Here is a 26,453-nt window from a genome sequence, read left to right as displayed (position 1 = left end):
CATTCTCTATAACATCCTATATTTATTTTTTCTTGATACATAGTGTTAGAGTTAAAGTCAGAAACGCTGTATCTATTATTCTCGCTCATACTCCACAGCATGACGCCGTATTTGAGCCATGCGTAGGCGTAGGCGTAACAGCTCGCAAGTGCCGCGTTGTAATTAGTTTTCGTTTTCAAAAGTGCTAATGCATAGGTAATTGATGGTAATATTGATTTTAATACTCCAGTGTCACTCACGGACACACACGGGCACTCACGGACACACACGGGCACTCACGGACACATACGGGCACTCACGGACACACACGTGCAATCACGGACACACTGGCACACACGCGCACACACGCGTACTCACGCGCACACAAACGCACACCCGGGCACATACACGCACAGACGGGCACACACGGGCACACAAACGCACACACGTGCGCGCACGGGCACACTTGCGCACGCACGGGCGCACACGCTCACACACGGGCACACATGCGCATACAAGGGCACACACGAGCACACACGCGCACACACGGGCACACATGCGTACATACGGGCATACAAGCGCACTCACGGGGTCACACGTGCACACACGGGCACACACGCGCACAAACGGGTACACACGCGCACACATGGGTACACACGCGCCCACATGCGCACACACGGGCACACACGCGCACACACGGACACACGCGCACACAGGGACACACCCGCACTCACGGACACACGCGCAGACACGGGTACACACGCGCTCACACGGACACACACGCGCACACATTTATTTATTTATTTATCTCATATTGCACATGCACATTTACATAATAAAAAGTTCTTACAATAAAATTTGGTATTGTACATAAGACAGTCAGGGTGTTGCAAATAAGCTTAAAAACTAAATCTTTAAATTATTAAAAAATTTAATTAATTTAAATGAAGTGAGCTTTCCGTGCCTTTAATTTTCACACATAAACTCTTTTATCGAATAATATGATTTGTGAATAAGATATTGCTTCAATTTCTTTTTAAATGCATTAATGTATCCTCTTGTCTAATAAATACTGGGATTTTATTGTAGATTATAATTGGACTATTCAATGGACCTTTTTCAAAGTTTCTAATTTGGGTTCAGGCAGAATTAGATTATATTGACGGCGGGGATTTTGAGTAAATTCAAGATATGTTGGTTGTTTACGGATAAACAATGCTACTTCCATGATATAAAGGCATGGGAGAGTTAGTATGTTCTCTTTAATAAAATGTGGTCTACAACTTTCCCGTTGACGGATTTTTACTATAATACGGAGACATTTTTTTTGAAGAATGAACAGGTAATGCACATGAGTACTTTGTCCCCATAGAATAATTCCGTAGCGCAACCATGCACACGCGTACGCGTAGTATGCAGATAAGACACACTTTGCATGCGTATTGGCTTTTAGGGCGCTAAGAGCATAGATAAATTTAAAATGTTTTTCCCAATTCTGTCTACATGAGCCTTCCAGTTTAAATGCGAATCGATGGCATTTGTATATTGGGTACTTCTTGGATGTTTTGATTGGTTTTAACTTTATTTAGATTTATTGGTGATTTTTGATAAGGATGGAACTGTATGAGTTGAGTTTTATTATTGTTTATTTCAAAGTTCTGTGCGTTAAGCCATTTTTTTAAAGTAATTAGTTTGGAGTTTATTATTGGATTATAATCGACATTTTTGGGGCATCTAAAAAGGACAGAGACATCATCAGCAAAAAGAATACACTTTGTGTTTATTGTTTTTGGCAAGTCATTAATATATACTAGGAAGAGAACACAACCCAAAACACTTCCCTGTGGGTTTTAATGATTTATAGTTACAGCTCCTGATTTAATAGGTTTAATTTCCCGAGTTTGATCATTAAAATACTAACTCTGCTCGAACTGTCGTCTATTGTGTAGAGAAGAACGAATCCATTTTAGTGCACCTCCACGAATACCAACTCCATGTAGTTTTGATAGCAACACTTCATGATGGTCAACCCTATCGTAGGACATGTCCAAGAGTACACCGACTGCGTGACATTTTTCCCTTATATGGTTCAGAATCTCCTGTATGTAGTTGTATGTGGCGAGGACTGTCGAACGTTTTTCGCGAAAGCCATATTGATTCTTATCCAGTATCTTATATTTCTCCAGAAATGAGTACATTCAGTTGAACATTGGTTTTTTAAATAATTTGGAAATTGTGGTAAGTAATGCGATTGGTCTGTACTGGTTGGGTTGGTCTGGTTTGCCTTGCTTTTTTAAAAATAGGTTTGATTTTTGATATTTTTAGCCTATCTGGAAAAATGTTTTGGTCATGCGATTGGTTCACTAGAGCGGTGAGTACAGGTGTTAATAAATTCATCGCGACAAGATTTTATCAAAATTATAGATATTTCGTCGCTCCCGTAGCTGTTTATTAGGAATTGTATTTATTAGGAAGTTTTCTGCCATTCATTTCTTTTTCTGTTATTGGCTTCAGGAATATTGAATTTGTTGTAGGTTCAAGTACTGCACGTTCTTGGTCCACTTGGTTTTTACTCAGTGGTTTACCTACTGAAGCAAAAAACCTGTTGAATTCGTTTGCTACTAAATGTGGACACGTCATTGGGATATCGCCAGATTTTAAATGTACATTTTTATGATGATTATTGGCGCATTTGTTTTTAGTTACGTGCTTTATCACAGTCCACATACATTTTGTTTTATTTTGTGATTCATTAATTTTTTTAATGTAACTCCGTTGTTTCGATTGTTTAATGCATTTTTTAAATATTTTAAGATATGACTTACAGTGGTTTTGGATTATTTCATTATTTGACTGATTTACCAATATTTGCAATAATCTTTTGTTTTTGCAAGAAGTTTTTATACCATTTGTTAACTAAGCTGTTTTACTATGATTTACTATGCTTTTGAATAATTTCATTGGTATACATTCGTTTAGAGTTTCAAGCAGTTTATCGTGAAATTTGTTAAAGTTTTCATTTACACTATTATTATTATTAAAATTAGGTATGTAATTATTCCAGTTTATTTTACGTATTACTTGTTTAAATCGATTGATATTTGATTTGTTGAAAATTCGTTTATAAAATTGCTTATTATATTTCTCCCGTTATTTCGAGCTTACTTATTAAACCATGATGATCTGACAGCCAGAGATCTTTAATGGTGACATCAATATTTTTCCTATTTGTAAATAAGAGATCTATACATGTTGAACTAGGAGAAGTAATCCTAGTGGGGCTATCCGCTGTCTGATGCAAACCATATTCCAACATTTTATTTATAAATATTTGGTAATTAGTAGAGTTTCGTAATTTGTCTGTGTTGAAATCTCCAGTTATAATTATATGTTTATTATTTTTATGTTTTAATTTTTGTAATAGTTTGTCTAGGAAATTAAATAACGTATTAATCTCACGGTCCGCTCTATAAATTGTTATTTTAATAGTATTCAACTTTAATTCTAGGGCACAACACTCTACTATGTTATCCACGGACAAGTTTTTAATTTCATAAATTTCTGTGTAGGGAATATCTTCCCTCAACAATATTGCCACTCCTCCTTCACTTCGTTGCCTTCTGTAATAAGCAGCAGCAAAAGAATAATTACTGACACGTATGTATTCCTTTTGATCCGGTTTTATCCAGGTTTCAGATATGCAGATTGCGTCAAAGTTGTGGTCTTGTAGAGCTAGTTCAATAGTATCTATTTTGTTTTTGAGGCTTCGCATGTTTTGGGTCAGTATGTTAAAATTCTCGAAAAAAGGATTTTTGTACTTTAGGTTTGTTTGCCACCAAAGGTATGTCCTCTGCAGCTCAGACCTCCTCACTTACGGTAGGCTGCAGCACATGTTGTTCCTTTGGCTTGTTACAAGCGCACGAGCTTTCCCGTGTGTTGCTTTGTACGCTGGTGCTGTACGAAATTTGGCTTTTATTTCCATCTTCTGTACCTGCATATTCTTTGTATTCTCTTCCGTTGATATATAATCTATTGTTTCGTAGAACCGCATGTTTTCCATTTTTCCTCTCAACTCGAAGCACTTTGATTAGCTCTTTTCGTTTATTCATTTCATTTTTATCTAGGTGTTCAGTGACTGTAAACTTGGAATTTCTAAAATATTGCCTATTTTGTAATATACACTACTATGGTGTAACAGCAAGGTGTGGTCATATTTGAAGGTCGGATTCAGTTAATGGTATGAAACTATTTAGCAAAGTTGTTTTAGTACACACTACGTTATTTATGGAAATTTCGCCATGAACAGTTTCGATCAGCTGATGTCATTTAACGAAAATAAATAGTCACATCACATCTCTATTGAGTATCATAATACAACCAAATTACGTAACTTGAAAAAATTGTGAAATTCAGGCATGTTATTGTAAATGATAAAGTACTTAATGCCATATTCTTATTACTATGTTATAATTTACTAAATTTATTATTATTTTATTCATGTAATATGCGTGTGAACATTTAATGAAAAATAAATATTATCGATTACTTTGCCAAAATACTAGTTCATAATAAAACTATTATTTAAAACTTAGTACATAATAACGTAATATGGTTTCGTTAACTTCATATCTTCAAACATACAAAATACACAAATTTCCATTTAATATCCATTAATAAAACTAATGTCCTCTAAAAAACACATATTTAAAGTTATCTCTGTTTCTTTTTACCATACGCATTCATCTATTGTATTTTAATGAATGAAATTTGTCTCTTTCTATCCGTCGGTACTGTTCTAACGCATGGCGGCTAGCGAATCAGTCGGTATGTTTCTTCTAACGCATGACGCAATATGACGCAATTATCCGACTAATACTTCGCACCCTTACAATGAAAGCGACCCAAATCAAAAAATTAAAAAATGAGTTTATACCGTAAAACCATCTTAAAAAAATATTTTGTTACATTAGTCACACTGTGGTGAAGATGAAATTGTGCAATTAAAGCTCGAATAGCACTGATTCATAAAGGTCCCTTTCATTTTGTTCTTTCAGTTTAAAAATTCTACTCCCGCGTCGAAATATTAACGCCGCATTTGTTGTTGAATCTGCATTTGCAAAGACAACACGCTGCCACTGACGGATTAGCATTTGAGCCATTTTCGTTCCGAAAATCATATTCAAAAATCACTAGTAGCAGTAGAGCTCCTTGTGAGTTCGTCCAGGGTAGTACTGCCACATTACCGTGTTACAGTTTTGAAGGGTAAGGGTGCTGGTGAAATTACAGGCACATGGGACTTGTCAACTATGTCTCAGAAAGATGGACGCCGTAGCAGTAGCCTTCGAGCGGCAGTGCTACTGTTATGGACAGGCGTGACGCTTTCCACCGGGTACACGACTTGTTCGACCCGTCGCTTAATAGTTAAAAAAAAATATTTTTTTAGTAACTTACTTTTTAAAGGGCCTTACTTTTTTGTTTCGTGGACTTTCTTCTTTTTTAATTGTGAAACAGGGACCACAAAACAATATCAAGGGTTATGACATCTTGCTTAGCTGATGAACATTAAAAAGACTTAATTCTTAATACGTTAAATGATAACAAAAAAATCGTTAAAAAAAAGACCTATTGGCGACTAGTTTTTGTAAATTATGTTTTTAAATTGTTGAACATTAAAATGATCAGAAACAATTTTCAGTTGTAAAGTTCCATTTTTCCTCATTATTTTCAAAGACTAATAAGGCCATCACCTTTAGTACTTCAAGAGTAGGTAATAAATAAAATAATATGAAAATATGAAAAAACTTGAAATCTTATTTTCTTTTTTATTCCCAAAAAGTTGAAATTTTGTATTGGGACACTTTCATCGTAAAGGTGCAACCTGAAGGTCGGTAAACGTCAAGAAATTAGTTTTGATCGTTGACCACGAATTAATTATTGTAATTTTAATTTAATTTAATTTTTTTTTATGATTGATTTAGTGTCTGTTTAAGTATATCTAAATGTTTTAAAATGAATGTTAAGCACAGTAATAATTGGGCACAGATATGCCTGTTGTATTAATTTTTAAGTGTTTTTATTTTCCTCACTTTCTGTATCTGATGTCTGTACATTGTGCCATAAATAAAAAATAAAAAATAAAAATAAAATAAATTTTCATCACTTGCTTGGAAATGAAAATATCGTGAGAAAACTTGGATTTCGGAGATAATTGCCGAAATCTTCAAAGACCAGTACTTACTATGCAAGTGTAGTGGACTAAACCTTGTGCAAAAAATAGTACTTTACTAACTTACATACGTCTATTGCTGAGCGCACGTTTCTAACAACAGGCTTACGCTTAATTTGTCTTATCTACACACGACAACTTTCTGTGTATGGGTTTATTACATGGTGAAATTGAAATAATTAATATCCGTTGAACCTATTAAGGTTCTTACTTCCTAATAATATCTACTCATCTAAAGAAATATTTTAGAATAGTTTAAATTAGCAATAGTGTAAAACCATAAAAAATCTTACCTAAATAAACAAAGTATCAAGATTAGTCGCCTTGCGTACGCGATACGTAATCGTAGCGAAGTCGCAAGCCTTTGGCGGCAACTTTGGCGGCAAAAATATCACCTTTGATTTTCGCCGCCAGCATTTGATTTTATACATCGTGATGTGGAGTAGTGGTTAATGTTAGACTCGTTTCGGAGGTCGTGGATTCGATTCTCATAGTTGACTGGCTCTATGGGGTAGTTGTTAGAGTGTTAGGTTTTCTTTGCGGATGTCGTAGATTTGATTCCCATAGTCGACTGCCTCCATAGTCTAGTGGTTAGAGTGTTAGGCTTTCTTTTCGGAAGTCGTGGATTTGATTCCCATAGTCGACTGCCTCTATGGTGTAGTGGTTAGAGTGTTAGGCTTTCGTTTCGGCGGTTGTGGATTTGATTCCCATAGTCGACTGCCTCCATGGTGTAGTGGTTAGTGTTAGGCTTTGTTTTCGGAGGTCGTGGATTTGATTCCTATAGGTAGTCGACTGCCTCCATGGTGTAGTGGTTAGAGTGTTAGGCTTTCGTTTCGGAGGTCGTGGATTTGATTCCTATAGTCGACTGACTCCATGGTGTAGTGGTTAGTGTGTTAGGCTTTCGTTTCGGACGTCGTGAGTTTCCGATGGGTGACTGCCTCCTTAGTGCAGTATATCCGTAATCACCCAGTCAGTTCTTGCGTTGTGTGGAAGTGGTACGGGTGATGTTCAGAGCTTGTTTACAAACAAAGGCGTATGCAGTGCAACGTTGAAGGTCGTAGACGTAGGATATAGGTATTCGTTTAATGTGTATGTAATGATGTAATTTGTATCAGGAGAAGGGTCTTATTTTAAAAGGATGGTAATAATTTTAATTTCATCCTGTAGGTACATTATGAAAACGTTACCCTATATTCCAAAATTTGCGTTTCAGTCGGCGTCCTTTGATGTGCCGCCGCTGAGGCAGAGGCGCTATTTTTTAATTTTTTGTAACAGTCTGTAATTGCCGTTTGCGTTGTGAGGACTAAATAGGTGTCATCGTTTTGTTTGTGTCTTGTTTTTGTGTTTATTTAAACTATGTCACGCTTAAGCAATAGTGATTACTAAGAGATGATGTTGTGCGTTGGCGCAGCCGATGGGAGCTTGCGCCAGCCTCGCCAAATTTATTGGGCAAAGTTTATTGATGGCGTCCCAGAAAATCGACGTCGACCATTTCCTACTGTGGAATGCTTCAGGAAGATGGTTATGAGACTTCATAATAGTGGATCGTTCCGTGGTTCCAGTTCTGAAGGCCGGCCGAGTTCACGAGACCCAGAATTCGAGGCAGATGTTTTGGAACATTTTCTCGGCAATCCAAAGACAAGTACTCGTCGTGCTGCGGCAGCCTTTGGTGGTGTGAACCATATGAGTGTGTGGCGTGTGCTACGGGATGATGGCCAGCACCCATACCATTTTCAAAGAACGCAGGAGCTGTTACAAGCGGACTATGATCTACGTTTGGCATTTTGCCGCTGGTACCGCGACCAGGTTGGGAGGTCTCCCGACTTCGCTTCGTCGGTACTGTGGACAGACGAGGCGTCATTTACGCGTGCGGGCATTATCAATATGCATAATGAACATTTTTGGACTCATTTGAATCCCCGCGTATCAAGGGAATCAAATTTTCAACACCAGTGGCGGATTAACGTGTGGGCTGGTATAATAGGTTGTGCCGTCATCGGTCCAGTGTTTTTGCCGGCAAGTCTGAATGGGGCCAATTATTTAAGATTCCTAACAGAAGACTTGGATGACGTTCTGATGGCCCTGCCAGTGACACAATACGTGAGACTCGTGATGGAACACAGGATGACTTTCTAGCACCATGGAGCACCCGCACATTTTGCTCGAAATGTACGTTCCCATCTGAACGACCGTTTCCCGCAGTGGATTTGGCGGGGAGGTCCTGTACCCTGGCCAGCGTGGTCCCCAGACTTGACACCGCTCGATTTTTTTTGTGGGGTCATATAAAAATATTGTTTATGCGGAGTCCTGTGAAAGCGCAGAAGAAATGAGGCAGCGGATCGAAATGGCGTTTAGTCAAATCACTCGGCAGATGCTTCAAAGAGTAGAGCAGTCTCTGTACCGACGCACGGAAATATGCATATTGCATGGAGGTCGGCATTTTGAACCTTACCTGTAAATGTGTGAAATGTGCCAGCAGTGCGTGCAGTGATTGTACTTGTTTATTATTCAAAATTATCGTAAACAAGTCAATATTTCGTACATTGTACAACAGTGAATTACAATTCGTAGGAAATTCATTAAAACGTGTATGAATTGCACAGTAGGTAAGTACCAATTAAAAAAGTATCCACTATTGTAAAATTGTCATAAATAAATGTATTAATACAAAATTATGTAGAATGTGTATACGATGAAGGCGTGCGTAACTACGGGCTTAATAAGTAAATAAATATCCTTTAAATTGTATGTAAATAAGTACGTACCTAGGTATGGCATAAAATAATATTGTTAGAAATAATTCGATTTTTCTATGTATTTAAAGATTTTGTTACTTAATATTAACGTGTTATCAACATATTCAAATCATGTTTTTACAGTGGCATTTCAATTGTAGTCAGCTGTTCTTTCGCCCCGCTTGCGGCCGCCCAGGTTTCATTAATGAATTTGTGAAGTCGTAGTAACGTAACTAGCAATAGAGTTGTGACGCAGTGGTTGTTTCGGACAATCACTATTTATACAAACATAATTAAACTTATAAAAGTCACTTATTTTTATTTGATATTTTGCACAGAGGGTCTAGATCAAGTATAGGTTTGGCTCCTTTAATATGACTACACCTTGCGGTTACACCCTGTATATCTAGTATTTTTTTTACTCAGTAGCTCTATTTCTAATGGCCTGAGCTCTCTGTTCCTTCCTACTCTTTTCAAGTCTTCTATGTAGCCTACTAGGTTAACATTTAATATGTTATGGAATATTGGAATTACGTGATTATGTACGCTGTCCTCCGTTTCTTATAATATTCTTTCAGGTCATGCAGTACAATTTTTTACTATTATCGTTTATGTAATTTTTAGTTTTAATGGTATTTGTATGTGCATTCTCGGTAACAGTAGTTTGGAAGTACTTATTTTGGAGTTCTTTCAGTTGCGTTTCGAGATGTGCTATTTTTCCATTAATATTTGTAATTTTGTTTTGTATTTTCTTGTGTTCAAATGTTAATGTATCTGTTCGCTTACTAAATTCTGATTTGAATTTTGAGATAGCGTTTGTTATCACTTATTGGATAGTGCATTTTATTTCCTGTATTATTGATTGTTTATTACTATCGAGTTTTTGAAATAAACGCTCACGTAGTTGTTCATAATTCATGCTATTTGTTAGATGTCTCTCTGGGGTAGGTTTAGACAGGTATACCGTATCGCCCGTTATACTAATATCATTTTGTATTTGATCGTCAACAGACGTATGAAAACTAATCACATTATGTTTGTCTTGAGCTGGTGATGCTTTTCTTCTAATAGTGATGTTGTCATCTTGTTTCTCAGTATAAGCTCGCACTGGAGTATTTGTATTATCTTGTTTGGGGATTTTACACCTGCAGGCTTGACACTGCCAGTTTCGTTTGTGGTCTGATGTCATGGTATTGTAAAATAATTTTTCTGAAACGTTTGCGCATATCAAATCATATTTGTCTTCGCAATGTAAACATGTAAGGAAATGTCCGTCTGGAATAATAGATTTACATCCCGCACGCTCCACCTTGCGGTAATATTTTGAACTTTTAATGAGTTTCGAATCAGTATTGTGGATGTTACAGCTACTCCTCACTGGATGGCGTCACGTATCAACTGTGGGAACTGAACGGCGCCTAGGGTACAAAGTTCATATATAGGTTTTAAGCGACGGGTTGTAATCCGTTATGTAGGTTTGAAAATAACGTACTGTTAATTTACGTATTTCACTTATTTACCAATTATTTATCGTTCTATGTATTATGTATAGATTTTATTTACATTTATGTTACCCATGGCGTTACTTCATGACGACGTTGCATACCAATAGTGATTGCGAAAGACAAATGAATCATTAGTTAAATTCCCAAAAGTGCAGTGTGGAAATCAAGATGTATGAATGTAAAATTTTAGAGTTCACTCTCGCTCAATCGCGGTAGCGAAGCAGTCATATCATAATTTATTTTAAGGCAAACCTATTGTAACGTTTTTATTAATTAAATATCATAAAGGACAAAATCGCCTTTTTAAAAACCTCCTTCCGACGGCTAGTTCCGTAATTGGCGCAGTCGGTAGGATAGTCGCGAATCGGGCCGAGTTATCCAAAAATCGATCGCTCGCGTCTGATAGTCGTTTCGTCGACGGTCGACTATCGCTACGAATCCACGAGAAGTGCTGTTGGAGGAGCCCACAGTTTCCTGCGCTGAGGACCACTACATCAAAAATCGATGGGTGAAATTATGCAGCGACTACTGTAAGTCATAGATATTAGTTACACTTTCCTGTTGGTTGCTATTCCCGATCCTGGTAATAGATCATCCTTTAAATTATTATCACTAAAGAGTAGAGTAAGTACACATAATTTTAGTATAGTTTCACTATTAAAAATCAAGATTACTCGCGCACGTAGAGAAAGAGAGGATAGTAAGCCTCATCCTCGTCACCATATTTTAGACAATTTTAGATTCGGTAATTTAGGACATATCCCGGAGGAACTCGACGAAATGTCTGAAATCAGCGAGAAAATCGATCAAATTTGGAAGGCGTTAAGGTTGGTGCCGGAATTCGATGGAAATTCCCACATATTAGTTAGATTTTTAGACATATGTGACAAACTAGTGTCAGAATATACGAATACGGCCCCAGAGTATGCTCTGTCTAACTCGACTTTGCTTAATGGAATTTTAAATAAAATCACCGGACCCGCAGCGCGCACCTTAGCTACTAATGGTATTCCTAACAGCTGGGCAGGAATTCGTCAAACATTGATTAATAGTTTTTCGGATCATAGAGACGAATGTTCACTTTATACAGATTTATCGTCACTTACTCAAGGTATCGACACCCCTCATATCTTTTACGAAAAGGTGCAGAACTTACTCAGCACCATAATGACGTATGTCCAATTACACGAAAACGTGAGTACCACAGTCGACGCTAAGCGGCAGCTGTACAGTAAATTAGCGCTACAAACTTACACGCGCGGATTGAAAGAGCCAGTAGGGTCTAGAATTAGATGCATGAAACCAAACACACTTGCACAGGCACTTGAGTATACTCAGGATGAGATGAATGTCGTTTACTCTCAGAACAAAAATTGTCAACCCAATAATGCAAAAGGACAAACCCCTTTCACCGTGAACAATAAACCGTTTTTCACCCCATCTCAGACCTTTCAAAAGGAAACAAATTACTTTCCACGTAGTCCTGTGAATCACATAACCCCTAATTTCAATCCAAACAATTTCTTCACTCCACGTGAAAACCTTAACCAACCTCAGTTTATACCCAGACCTCAAGGTTCATCTCAAGGACCCTTTCAAGGCCCTTCAAGGACCCAACAAGCAATGAGAGCTATGCCTCGCTCAAACATGTCCACTGGATTCAAAATACCCCCTCGTTTCAACCCTCAAGGTCCACAAAACCATCCTGTACCAATGAGTGGCATAGTCCACCCCACTATTCGTCCCCTACCCTTAACGAGACAAATCAACATGAATCAATCTCAAGAATCAGACTACTACCCGACTTATGAAAATGACTACAACTATGAGACGAACATCGACCCTAACCAGTACTTACCTATTGAATACTACCCTGAAAATGAAATCCCAGAAAACGCTCAACAAAATGATGATCAAAATTTTCAGTTGGATACAAATTTAAGCCCCCCAGAATAGAACTCAATCTACAAAATAAGAGAAAACTACCGTACATTCAAATACAACACCCAAATTTAAAACTGCTTATCGACACAGGCGCTAATCAGTCGTTTATTAGTCCTGAAGCCGTCGAACAATTCTATTCTCACATGCCATTGAATTACGATCCTTTTATAGTTACAAACATACATGCAACCACTCAAAATGATTATTCGATAAGGATCCCTTGCTTTTCCGAGTTTAAAGAACAAACTCCCGTGAAAATGTTCGTTTACAAATTTCACGATCAATTCGATGGTTTGATCGGATGCGACCTGTTAGAACAATGGCAAGCAAAAATAGACCTTCAAACACATACATTAAAAACCAAATTTGCGACTAACCCAATTCACATGCATGATTCACACACAATCAATACATTTGAAACAATTATCCCTGCGCAATCTGCCCGAATAATCAAAGTACCAATTAATGTTCCACAAGGAGATGTACTAATAGATCAGCAATCTATTAATGGTTGTAATATAACTGCATGTCTATCCACCGCGCAAAATAATCAGGCAAGGATCGAAATTACTAACCCTACTAATAACGACATAACAGTGAGCTTCGATAAACCTTTATATGTACACATATACAACGAACAGACATATAATACCTCACCTGCTGACAATAGCAAGGGCGCGCGATTCCAAGAAATCTTATCGCGGCTACGTACCGATCATTTAAACGTGGAAGAGAAAGCGAATCTTTTTGCTATCTGTAAGGAATATTCTGACATATTTTATTTGGAAAACGAGCCTTTGACATTTACCAACAAAATAAAACACAAAATTAACACTACTGACGAAATACCCGTGCACAGTAAAACGTATCGATACCCTTATATACACCGACGGGAAGTACAGGAACAAATAAAAAATATGTTACAGCAAAATATTATCAGGCCTTCGACTTCAGCATGGAGCGCTCCCATATGGATCGTTCCCAAAAAGACCGACGCATCAGGTAAGGTTAAATGGAGGTTAGTGGTTGACTTTCGGAAATTAAATGAGAAAACCCAAGACGATAAATACCCAATCCCCAATATAACAGATATTCTGGACAAACTCGGGCGTTGTCAATATTTTACAACCTTAGACTTGGCCAGCGGATTCTATCAAGTGGAGATGGATCCGTCTGACATCCATAAAACAGGCTTCAGTGTTGCCGATGGCAATGGCCACTTCGAATTTTTAAGAATGCCCATGGGCCTAAAAAACAGTCCCTCCACGTTTCAACGTGTTATGGATAACATCCTGAGGGGCCTGCAGCATCAAATCTGTATTGTTTATCAAGATGATATTCTTGTATTTCGTTCTCGTCGTTCGTTCGTTCAGAGTGACGGACGTGTTTTAAGCTCTCTTGTTAATTAAATCAAATTACTGATTTTAATTATTACTTCTAATAAAAAGTGTGATGGTCACTAAATGTAATGGCTGTGGGGCAGTTATTTTTAATATTTTATTCATGGAGTGCTCAAAAGTGACGTGCAAGAAATTGTACGATTTAAAGTGCATTGGATTTACACAACAAAAGTTTGAATGTTTATCGCAAGAAGAAAAAGACAAGTGGATTTGTCCAGAATGTGTCTGTTCAAACCCGAAAGCAGGTAACTCGGATACGCCTGTACGAAGCAGTTTAATGAGTTTCAATAAGACCTTTACGCCGTCTACTAACATCAATACCGTACGTGGAAGTAAAACTACACAGATTAATTTAGATATGACATCTGATACCGAGTGCAATGATAATTTACTATTGACAGAGTTCCGTGAGTTTCGATCTGAGATGATTTGCCTTTTTGAAAAACAAGCCAAAGACTACAATGAATTGCAGAAAATATTGTACCGCAATGAATCTGAATTGTATGCTATACGTGAAAGCTTAAAAGTGGTTCAAGAGAAGGCAAAAAAAGTGGATGTACTAGAACAACAACTTGAAGTATTAATAACTAAAAATGAACACCTAGAAAACTGTCTAAAATCAATGAGTTTAAAACATGATAACTTGTGTGAAAAGGAGACTCATTCGCAAAATTCATTAACACAAAAACCTACATTTGCGAAGATAGTCCAACAAAATGTTAATGTGGGTAGTGCGGATAAGACTGCGCGTACGGAGGTAGCTGACTGTGGGGCCATAAAGAACGCGGCAATACATCGTACAGATACAATGAGCAGTACAAGCAAGGAAGTGATTAGAGTTTCGAAAAATATAGGAAATTTGAACGAGGATCTGGGCAAATGGAAAACAGTTGAGAGAAAAAAAGGAAAATTTACAGCTAAGGAAATAAAAAAAGGAGGCAGTACTAGCATTTTAGATATTCAAGCTACAGAGCGCAAGAAACATTTGCATGTTTGGCGTTTGAAAAAAGAAACGTCGGTGGAATGCTTAGAGGCTTATGTTAAAAATGTATGCGGCCCGGAAATACCAGTCAAGGTTGAAAAAATCAGACAAAAAACTGAACGAGACTACGCATCATTTATAATAGGGGTGCCGGAAAGTATATTTGAGAGTTTATGTCAACCCAACATTTGGCCTATAAATGCCGAGTTTAGTGAATGGGTGTGGTTTCGTAAATCAACAGGAAAACCAAAAACGCAAACGCAAAATGATTGATATTTTTTATCAAAACGCAAGAGGATTACGGACAAAGTTAGAACAATTTTACATTGGCATATTAACATCGGATGCGGATTTATTCGCGATAACGGAGACTGGGTTCTATACATCAATTCAAGACGCCGAATTAATACCGAATGGATATCACATTGTGCGTTGCGACAGGGCGGACGGCCGTAAACAGGGCGGCGCGCTTCTCGTGGCCACACCACAATATGAACTGCGACGAATGTCATTGCCGAGTGACGTAAACATCGATGATTGTTCGTTCGAATTAGTTTGCGCGAAAGTGTATTCCCGTAGTAGATATCTATGTTTATGTTGTGTTGTTTACATCCCTCCAAACAGTAATGATAGGGAATATATGTTATTGTTTCATTTAATCGAACAATTGTGTGTAAATAACGTTAATATTGTAGTCATTGGAGATTTTAACTTGCATTCTTGTTCCATTAATGTTTGTAATTACTATGAATATTTTTTGACATTTTGTGAATTCACTCAAAATAATCAGGTACTCAATTGTAACGGCAGACAGTTAGATTTAGTGTTATGTTCATTTCAAGGGGAAAATAGTGTATGTGTGTGTGCGGCAGCCGAGGGAATAGTACCAGTAGACGTGCATCACCCACCTCTCGATATCTCATTGCGGCTGGGTGAGCTTATCCCGCAGCGCCCCGTGGATGCCATCCACAACGCGAATCAAAAAGGTGAGTTTTTTACGCTACCGCAGTGGAACTTTAATAAAGCTGATTTCCCGCAGTTATATTATAATTTAGCTAACATTGATTGGTCTCAACTATATAAATTAAATGATATAGATTCCGCTGTAGATGTTTTCTATAAATTATTAAGTACCGTTTTTAATAGTTGTGTCCCAAAAAAACAACACAAACCTACAAACATGTTAAAGGCTTATCCGGCATGGTACACTGTAGAATTAATTAGTGAAATTAACTATAAAAATTTATTACATAAAAAATATAAAGCTAGTAAAAGTAAAGAGGATTATGATTATTTTTCATATTATAGGGCGGAAGTAAAAAAACATATTAAATTAACTTACCAACATTACATTAATTATGTTCAACACAATTTAATAGAGGACCCTGAATCTTTTTGGAAATTTATAAAATCTAAAAAAGATAATTATGGTGCACAAAATATTATTAAGGATGGAAAGGTACTTACGACAGAGGAATGTGCTAGGGAATTTGCTGCCTATTTTTATTCGGTGTATGGTAAAACGAGGGCTAAGCTAGACGTGAATGAGGCGGTATTATCGGCACGGGACACTAATGCGGCGGCACGCATTCATTTAGAAAGCTTTCAAAAGTCTGATATAATGAATGCACTGGTAAAGCTCAAACCCAAAAAATCTGCAGGCCCTGATGGGATACCGGCATTTATATTTAAGGATTGCCGAATGATAATATGTGAGCCACTCATTCATATATTTAATTTGTGTTTAAGGTCACATCACTTTCCGGAGTGTTGGAAAATTACAAGAGTAATTCCAGTTCCTAAGGGTAAAGCTGGCGCGGATATTACGGGATATAGGCCTGTAGCGGTGCTTTCGATAGCGGCAAAAGTATTTGAGTCGGCATTACAGCGTGGTATTGTATCGCAACTGGGAGCTCAACTATCAGACTCGCAGCATGGTTTTATTGCGAAGCGTAGTACAGATAGTAACTTGCTCACATTTATGTCGCATATCACGCCTATAGTTGATCGAGGAGGCCAGGTAGACGCGGCCTATTTCGATTTTCAGAAAGCCTTCGATCTAGTAGATAACGATGTCTTGTTGAGTAAGTTATCGGCGGTCGGCTTTACACCTCACTTACTAAAGTTTTTTGTCAGTTATATGAGAGATAGACGTCAATATGTGGATTACGCGGGCCACAAATCTGAACCATACTTCACTTATACAGGTGTGAGTCAAGGAAGCAACCTCGGACCATTGGAATTTCTGATAGTTATTAATGACTTGCCGCACGTAGTTGAGAATGCTAGATGTCTACTTTTTGCCGATGACTTAAAATTATATTTGCCAGTAGAAAATGTGTCGGATGCTGATCGTCTTCAGGCTGATATTGATAGAGTAGTGGAGTGGAGTAGGCAAAATAAACTGCGTTTTAATACATCGAAATGTGTAATAATTTCATTTACGCGTAAACAGTCCCCAATACAGTACACATATACGGTTGATAAGGTTTCCATGAGGCGGGTATCAGAGGTTCGTGATCTTGGAGTGCAACTTAAAAGTACACTTTCATTCCGCGAGTACATAACAGATATTTGTAAGAAGGCCTTCCGCAAACTGGGTTTTATACTGCGCACAGCTAGCGGCTTCAGTAACGTCAAAGCTATTACAGCGTTATATAATGCATTAGTTAGGAGCCAGTTGGAAACTAATTCAATGATATGGACACCATTTGAAGCTAAATATGTGCTGATGGTAGAACGGGTTCAAAAAAAGTTTTTGAGATTTTTATATTTTAAGCAGTATGGAGTGTATCCTTTCTTCCCACTTATGTATCCCACGTTATTTATTTTGGGCATGGTGGGGTACAACGAATTGAGCGTTAGGAGGGAATTTGCACTAGCCCGGTATATTTTATCAATATTGAATGCAAAAATATACAACCCGGAGTTACTAGCCACTATAAATTTTTGTGTCCCAGATAATTACGTTGGGAGACGTCGTAGGCCCCGTTTGCTGGCCGTGCCGACGGCTAGAACTGACCTTATTAAAAAATCGGCGATGTCCAGGACACTGCATACACTAAATGTAGTAGCGGAAATGATTGACCTTTTCTCATGTTCTTTGAGTGAATTCACTAGGTTAACTGTTTATATTATATGTTATAAAAAGAAGTAGATGTAATTTATTATTATTCTGTGTATATTAAATAAATAAAAAATGTGCTACTTTATCGTAAGGAATGTATCCTGTAATGATAAATGTATTGTGTCTAATAAATAAATAAATAAATAAATAAATTTTCATCATCGTTACAAGAACACATTGTTAATTTACGCAAAATATTTGACCGACTTCGAGAATCAAATTTTAAGTTACAATTAGACAAATCCGAATTTTTGAAACGTGAAACACCTTTCCTAGGCCATGTAATAACCCCAGAGGGAGTTAAACCAAATCCCGACAAAATCGCAGCCATTTTAAAATACCCGATTCCCCATACTTCCAAACAAATTAAAGCATTTCTAGGCCTTACGGGATATTACAGGCGTTTCGTTCCCGACTACGCACGTGTCACTAAACCACTAACCGCATGTCTGAAAAAGGGCGCTAAAATTGTTCATACTCCTGAATTCATTAAATGCTTTGAACACTGCAAAACATTACTCATTAACGACCCCATTCTGCAATACCCGGACTTTTCTAAAGATTTTATTCTAACAACAGATGCATCAAACATAGCACTCGGTGCAGTGTTATCCCAAGGACAAATAGGTTCTGACAGACCAATTGCTTACGCTTCACGCACTTTAAACGAGAGCGAAATAAATTATTCAACCACCGAAAAAGAACTTTTGGCTATTGTATGGGCTGTCAAATATTTCAGGCCCTACCTTTTCGGGCGTAAATTCAAGGTAGTCACAGACCATAAACCTTTGCAGTGGCTCATGAATCTGAAAGAGCCAAGCTCTCGACTTACACGTTGGAAATTAAAACTAGCAGAATACAATTTTGAAACAATTTATAAGGCAGGAAAATTCAATACGAATGCAGATGCATTGTCGCGAATTGAAATTAACAACCAAGACTTGTCTTCAATAGTAGTTAACATTTCTGATTCTGAATCGACAGTGACAGCCCCGGACGACAGACCAATTATCAGCGCGTCCTCAACCGACACCGCGCCTAGCCAACGAGCTCTAAGTAGTCCCGTCCCTGTCCTTAACCCCACCGACCCATATGAACACGTGACAGAAACAGCACACACATCAGTAGAAGATCCTATACTTAACATACCCATAACAGAAGACCCATTGAACAAATTCAAACGACAACTTATAATAAAGCTAACTAACAGCCCCGTCAAACCCAACCCTAAAATTACTCATCCCTTTCAAACATTTCGAAGAACGGAGGTAGAAATTTCTGAAAATAACATGGAACAAGAAATTATCTCAATTGTGAAAAAATATGTTGACCCAAAATTACGTACTGCAATACTCATACACCCCATTAACAAAATGTACTCTGTTGTACCTGTCCTCCAAAGAACTTTTCAAAGCCCCGCTATGAATGTCCTGCTGTGTAAAAATGAAATTCAGAACGTAACAGACTCTCTCATACAACAAGATATAATTTCTAAGTACCATACCGGAAAAACTAATCACAGAGGTATTAATGAAACATTTTTATCTCTGTCACAGATATATTTTTGGCCCAAATTAAAGGAAAGCATAACCTATTTTATCAATGAATGTTCCATATGTAATCGTGCTAAATACGATCGTGCCCCATTACGTCCTCAATTTCAAATAGTTTCCCCGCCTATGAGGCCGTTCGAGTTAGCACATGCAGATGTACTAACAATAGAATTAGAAAAATACCTAACAATAATTGACTCATTCTCCAAATACGCGCAGGCATATCGCCTCCCAGATTGCACAGCTCCGAACATAGTAAAAGCCCTCCTGTCTTTTTCTACACACCACGGATTTCCACTTTCTCTCACCACAGACAACGGCACCGAATTTACAAATCAAGTAGTTTCAGAATTCTTTAAAATCCATAAAATTCAACATCATACTACTGCTGCTGATGCACCACACGAAAATGGCATAATTGAACGATTTCATAGCACCTTGCTAGAGCATTTGAGATTACTAAAACTACAACATCCAAACGAGTCTGCCCAAAATTTAATTCCCTACCCATTGATTGCGTATAACAGTTCTATTCACAGTTTAACTAAATGTAGGCCTTTCGACCTTATATTAGGGCATATCGGCCCTAGACACCCAATTGATGTAGAATTAACAGAATCCGTATTACAGCAATATACACAAGACCACCGTGATCGGATGAGCACAATATATCAAATTATACATAAGTCATCTTTGGCCCAACGCGAAGCTATTATGTTACGTCGTAACCTTGACCGTGAACCCATCACTGATTACGAGCCCGGTCAACAAATATATGTTAGAAACCCTACAGCGCAAAGAAAAAAATTAGCTACACGGTTCACACAAGATAAAGTTACCGCTAACTATCCCATCCACGTCTACACAGCCAAAAAATCGAAACCTATAGCTAGGGCCCGCATAAAAAGGACTAAAAAGATCAAACCGACATTGTTGCAGAGAACTGATTCTCGTCATGACCCTGAGCCTGGACCCAGTACCAGCCGACCAACTGATGGGGAACATCATCCGACTTGATGACTTATCGAACGGACCTGGGTTACTACCCTTTAACCTAGGCAAAACTAAAATTATATCCCACGAGCATTCCTTCTTACAAGAAATACACATCAATAAAATCCAAGACCAAGTTAGCTCCCTTGAAATCCAGTTAACTGACTCTATCAACCACGTGTCTAGGAAAAACAATTTCATCTTCAAATTTCAGTTCATACACCTCTTGAGTAAATTAAACCGAATAAAATCACGCCTAGAATCATTTGAACCCAAAAGACTGAAACGTGGTCTAATCAATCCCTTGGGTACAGTCATTAAAAGTATAACAGGTAACCTTGATGAAAATGACGCTCTAAGATTCGAAAATGCTATCAAAATAATGCAAAAGAATGATCAAACACTATCAGCGGCTTTAAACAAACACATCACTTTATTTCAGGATATGACTATTCAACATACTCAAACTCTGAATAATATAAGCCATAATCAACAAAAGCTTACGGAAGCTGTTTCTTATCTTATAAATTCCTCGAAGGAAGAGCATGTAATACAGTATATTAAGACAATGCAACTTTTTAACGCAATTTCTGAAAATATTCAGGAACTTTCTTTAGAAATAGATAGATTAGAAAATATTTTAGCATTTAGTCGTACTCAATCTATGCACCGTTCAATACTATCAATTAAGCAATTAAACAATATAGTAAGCAAATTGAGCACTTTATATAATTCGAATCAATTTCTTAACTTAGATACTAGATATTACTATGATATGATTAGCTTAGGTTCCTACTTCGTTGATAACAAAATAGTGATCGTCTTAAAATTCCCTATTTTATCTTCAACCTCTTATAACCTTTACCGACTTTGCCCGGTCCCTAATAAAAAATCCCATGTAATTCTGCCTCCATTCCCGTTCATAGCAACCAACTCCAAGGAATTCGTGTACATAGAGGCAGAATGCCCGAAGGTGGACACTTGGAACGTTTGCGAGCAAAAGATCACTCATCAGAAACGCACACATCGAGACTGCATCTATCACCTCATATATCAGCGCGAAACAGACAATCTATGCCACCCAACATTGGTAACTTTCTTCAAAGATGCATTACTGGAACTCGACAGTCAACATTACATCATATCATTTCCGGAAGCTACAAAAGTTCAGATGTTCTGCGAACATGAAGAATATCGCTCACTGAGCGGCAGCTATTTTGCAACGGTACCCAGAGATTGCAAAATTACAACAAAAGATTTCACAATCATTAACGCTGACGACAAAATTCGCGGTAACGCCGTCGAGCTGATGTCAATCCCAACAATCACACCACTTAACAAGAATTTGCCACACTTCAATTTCACAACAATCAATTTGGATAAATTACACAATATTCAACACCAAGTTCTCATGGAAACCCCTATAAAAATTGACAGCGTTCATCCTTCAAATATATATCATACAACAATACCGTTGTACTTCGCTCTATTAAGTGCAGCTGTACTTAGTATTTTATACATACTGCGACACCGCCGCCGCCGACAGCTACAAATCAAACAAACAACCCCTCAATCGTCGATGCCTCAAACCAATATAAGGACTACGGAGGTCCCCACATCATTGGAAGCTGAAAGAACATCTATGCAAGATCGTCAAGCCGCAATATTTGCTCTCAACCTTTGCAAATAGTTGCTTGTCTAGGAGGGGAGGTGTTACCCATGGCGTTACTTCATGACGACGTTGCATACCAATAGTGATTGCGAAAGACAAATGAATCATTAGTTAAATTCCCAAAAGTGCAGTGTGGAAATCAAGATGTATGAATGTAAAATTTTAGAGTTCACTCTCGCTCAATCGCGGTAGCGAAGCAGTCATATCATAATTTATTTTAAGGCAAACCTATTGTAACGTTTTTATTAATTAAATATCATAAAGGACAAAATCGCCTTTTTAAAAACCTCCTTCCGACGGCTAGTTCCGTAATTTTTAGCTCTTTGTTTATTATTTTTTCATCGAAACACTGTTGTTATCTCACTTTCATGTTTTTATAGTTATTATTTCGATTTTTGTAACACAACACTGCCACACATTATTTGTTACAAGTTATTAACTTTTATCGAATGTAATTTAAAGATCGTTATTGTTCACAATTTGCATAAAGCCCGGAGCTGTTGTTTACATGCACAGCGCCCTCTCGCGGAGTTCACACATAGGCCACACACGCCCACACACGGACACACAGGCGCACACACGGACACAGGCGCACACGGACTTACAGGCGCGCACACGGACACACAGCGCGCACAGACACACAGGCGCGCTCACAGACACACACGCGAGAGATTGATAAATTAAATGTAGTACGGTATGGATATAGAAGCGCGGAGTCTCCTAACACAGGCATTACTATGTTTAAAACAACATTATTGTAAATCTAAATTAAGAAAGAAATAAATTATCATTATTATTTTAATTTTATCAATATATTCTGTGTTTATTTTTTAGTAACAAATTTTAATGCAATTTGGTTTGTATTACAATTATCCTCAGTTCGCTGCAATTTTATTTGTTTTTTAATTCCTCTTTTTAAATCTATCTGAGTACTGCCGTCACCTCAGACGGCTCTCTCCGACAGCACTCAGCCGCCTTAAATTCAGTGGAGCGAAAACAAAAAGACATAATGGCAATGATTTTTGTGCAGACGTGTACCCCCATCAATAATACATTCCAAATAATACAATGTAGGAAGTGTTAGTTAACTTTATTGTAGCACTTAAATACAATAAAATTATTGTACAGAATTTACTTTATAACTTTGACGCGAGACTGTACAGACCCATTAGGATTGGGATGTCGGTACATGAACACGTATTTCCATTAAACCATTGGTTTTCGAGCTAAGCAAGGCCAAATTTCCTATTCATGAGGCTTATATCCTGTGATTTTGTTCTAACAGGCTGATATGGCAGGGTTAATACGTAAAATAGCAACTTTAGGTCCTAAATGTCGTATTTATATTCTTAAGTCAATTTGACAGACACAAGTGGAAAACAAAGGGTTGATTGTGGATGGCAGGAGCCGTTGATACTGCAGGAGAACACGTTGCGGCTGACAGCCCTGGCGCTGGCTGCGGGCATACAACCCGAGAGCAGCATACTGTTCGCGCAGTCAGCCGTGCCGCGGCATACTGAGTTGTGTTGGCTGCTCGCCTGCCTGTGCTCACAGGCCAGGTTGCACCACCTGCCGCAGTATCGAGAGAAGGCAGGCACGCGCGGCGCCGACGTGCCGCTGGGGCTGCTATTGTACCCCGTGCTGCAGGCAGCCGACGTGTTGGTGCATCGCGCCACGCACGTGCCTGTGGGCGCCGATCAGTTACAGCACCTACAACTAGCTGCGCTGCTGGCGCGCACCTTTCACCATCGCTACGGCCGCGCCTTCCCCATACCGCGCGCTGTACTACCTGGTGCGTCGCACGTACCCGCAGTGCTAAGGTGACCGGTCCATGTACAAGTACTCTAACGCTTTTTGTATCGCAGACGATGGCAGTGATCGTATCCGGAGTTTGCGGGACCCTCTGAAGAAGATGTCCAAGTCGGATCGGGACGGCAAAGCTACCATTCTGCTCACCGACTCCGACGATGACATTCGCATAAAGATTCGCAAGGCTGTAACGGATTTCACACCACAGGTGCGTCGTTTTCTACTAATGACATAGTTCACTAGCTAACTGGAAAGAAAAAATAATACGTTGCAGCATGAATGTGGGTTCGAGTCTCACCCCACCGGGTCGACGAAAGATATTTGTATTCTTAATTACAGAAAAAAAAAACTTTTTTAAATAATATTTTAGTGAAGAATAGACGGAAAAGTTTTAAGTATACAATAATTCATGAAAAGCGACCAGAACTAAATCGCAAAAGGTGTCGCATTTCATCATGATAATGCTAAACCACACACGTCTTTACAAAGCCGTCAAAAACGATCACAGTTTGGTTGGGGTGTTTTACTTCATCACAGTAGGTATTTGCCCAACATAGGTCCTTCAAATTTTCATTTGTTTCGAGTTTTACAAAATTCTTTGAATGACAGGACACAGACATATCTAGATAGACATCGCAAGTACAGCAATTTCTATGACAACCAAGCATGCCACATCGTTTACCCACAGCTAAGGTGCTTTTGCAGTTTATAATGCCAGAATTAGGCAATTTCGCGTTGTCAACTAGTGTTTATCTGCGATAACGATCGAGCGCGCTCTAAAGCGTAGCAGCGGCAACTAAGTGTCTGTAACTTACATTGGGCACGCGGAGACAGTCATATACACACGATACCTGACCCCCTCCAAGCCGACTTTATCGACCTTATGGTTCTGAGCACAAAAATATGGAGAAAATTGTTAAACAAACTAAATCTTTAACCTGTGAGCCATAAAATTTATTTTGGTATGACTCCCTGGTCGTCTCATTAGTGAATACATTTTAAGAAAGTTTTTAAGCCAATTTGATCTTTAACGTGTGGTTCTGACTTAAATACAGAACACAAATTTCAACCAATTTTAGTAACGCCGTCGTGGCCAAACGGTATAAGGATTGCTTTGCAATATTATTTACCTATATGATATATAATATTGTTTTTTTGTTTGTTTTTAACATCGGGATAGGTGTAAGGAATGTCTAAGTCTTGTATACCGTTAAGTGCGGCATGTTAAAACAAGAAAGAAAACTTTGAAAGTCACTAAAACCTTGAAAGTAATTAAAACTGAATAGACAAATAGGAACGAAACGTGAAACAATGCGTAATCACAGAAGACACGGTCGTATGCAAACTGCAAAGCGATTTCGTGATTTATTAATTTGTCCATACCCACCTTACGCTTTATTAATAATATCTACCCACCCACCTTAGGCAATTTCTGATGAACAAATATTGTGATTTGTCAACGTTAACATTAAAAAGTGAAACAATGCTGTTAAAAATATAACGTTGAAACACAACAGTGCTCGTGGAATCGAACCACGGGTATTGTAATTTGGCAGTCCGTACAACAAGCCGCTCGACCAATTTACTTGGAAGTTAAATGACGAAATTTAGTATTGGTTTTAAAGATATGTTGATCATCTTCAAGCAAGTGGAAATTGCTTTAATTTTTTCCTTGTTTAATACGTAAGATGGCTCTCAGAACCAAAAGATCGGGTTGGGCGTGTTAGATGAGAGGGTTAACATAACCCCGGCTCTGCCCCCGCGGGGCCGGGGTATCTGTAAGCAGATTCCCCCGGATGAACAAAAAAAAGGTATCTCATATATATGACAGTACGTATCTATATATATATATAATCTATATATCTAGAGATACATGCCTGTGGTACACGACTTTGATTACGAGGAAACTTTGAGTTGTGTTTATAAATAAAGACATTTTTTGAGAAAGGGGAATTCTTAAACGTCCCGAAAGATAGCAAGCGATTGTGAAGCAACATAGCCAATAAATAATTGGTCAAAGTCTGATCTTTATTTTTTTAATGTTTTTTATTTACTTTGATACCGCAAAGACTTTTAAGCCAACCTAATAATATATAAAAATCGTACGTCACCAGGTGACTTTCGATCCCGACCAGCGACCGGGCGTGGCCAACCTGGTGCGGTTGCACTGCCTGGCCACTGACAAGGTGCCGGAGGAAGTGGTCGAGGAAAGCGACGGTCTCACTACTGCCCAATACAAGGTGCGTATTGCATAGAAAAGAAATAAACAGACGCTGTCACAACATGATGTTGGACACTATAGTGGAGCGAACACTGCTAGGCGTGACGCTGTTTGCTTTTTAGTTGTTGCTGAGATTCAACAGCAGGCTTTCAATGACCCGCTGACAGCACGTTTCGGGGCATTGCCTACTCGAATTAGCACCCACGCTCCGTCACAAGTCAAAGTCAAAGTCAAAGATTATTTATTCCATAGGTAAAATAAATTTACACTTGAAATCGTCACATTTAAGCTACTGCTCGTTCACTAC

At 38.3% G+C, this 26,453-nt stretch overlaps 1 protein-coding gene across 1 annotated transcript in view; it reads left to right on the top strand.

Annotated features, from left to right (window-relative positions):
• The window catches only part of LOC113234156 (tryptophan--tRNA ligase, mitochondrial), a gene marked incomplete at its 3' end in the record, with an annotated part of 41,026 nt that extends 14,861 nt beyond the window's left edge, over positions 1-26,165 (top strand). The window contains exons 3-5 of the mRNA XM_026469427.1: positions 23,521-23,908; positions 23,982-24,133; positions 26,040-26,165. Coding sequence (XP_026325212.1) covers positions 23,521-23,908; positions 23,982-24,133; positions 26,040-26,165 — 666 coding nt within the window. The remainder of the gene's footprint in view (positions 1-23,520; positions 23,909-23,981; positions 24,134-26,039) is intronic.
• Positions 26,166-26,453: the final 288 nt, after the last annotated feature.

The sequence above is a fragment of the Hyposmocoma kahamanoa genome, unplaced genomic scaffold (assembly GCF_003589595.1).
Source record: "Hyposmocoma kahamanoa isolate Upper Pololo Valley unplaced genomic scaffold, ASM358959v1 81, whole genome shotgun sequence".
NCBI classification, from domain to species: Eukaryota; Metazoa; Arthropoda; class Insecta; order Lepidoptera; family Cosmopterigidae; genus Hyposmocoma; species Hyposmocoma kahamanoa.
Note: the sequence above shows the minus strand (reverse complement) of the source record. Positions and strands in the feature narration are given on the sequence as shown.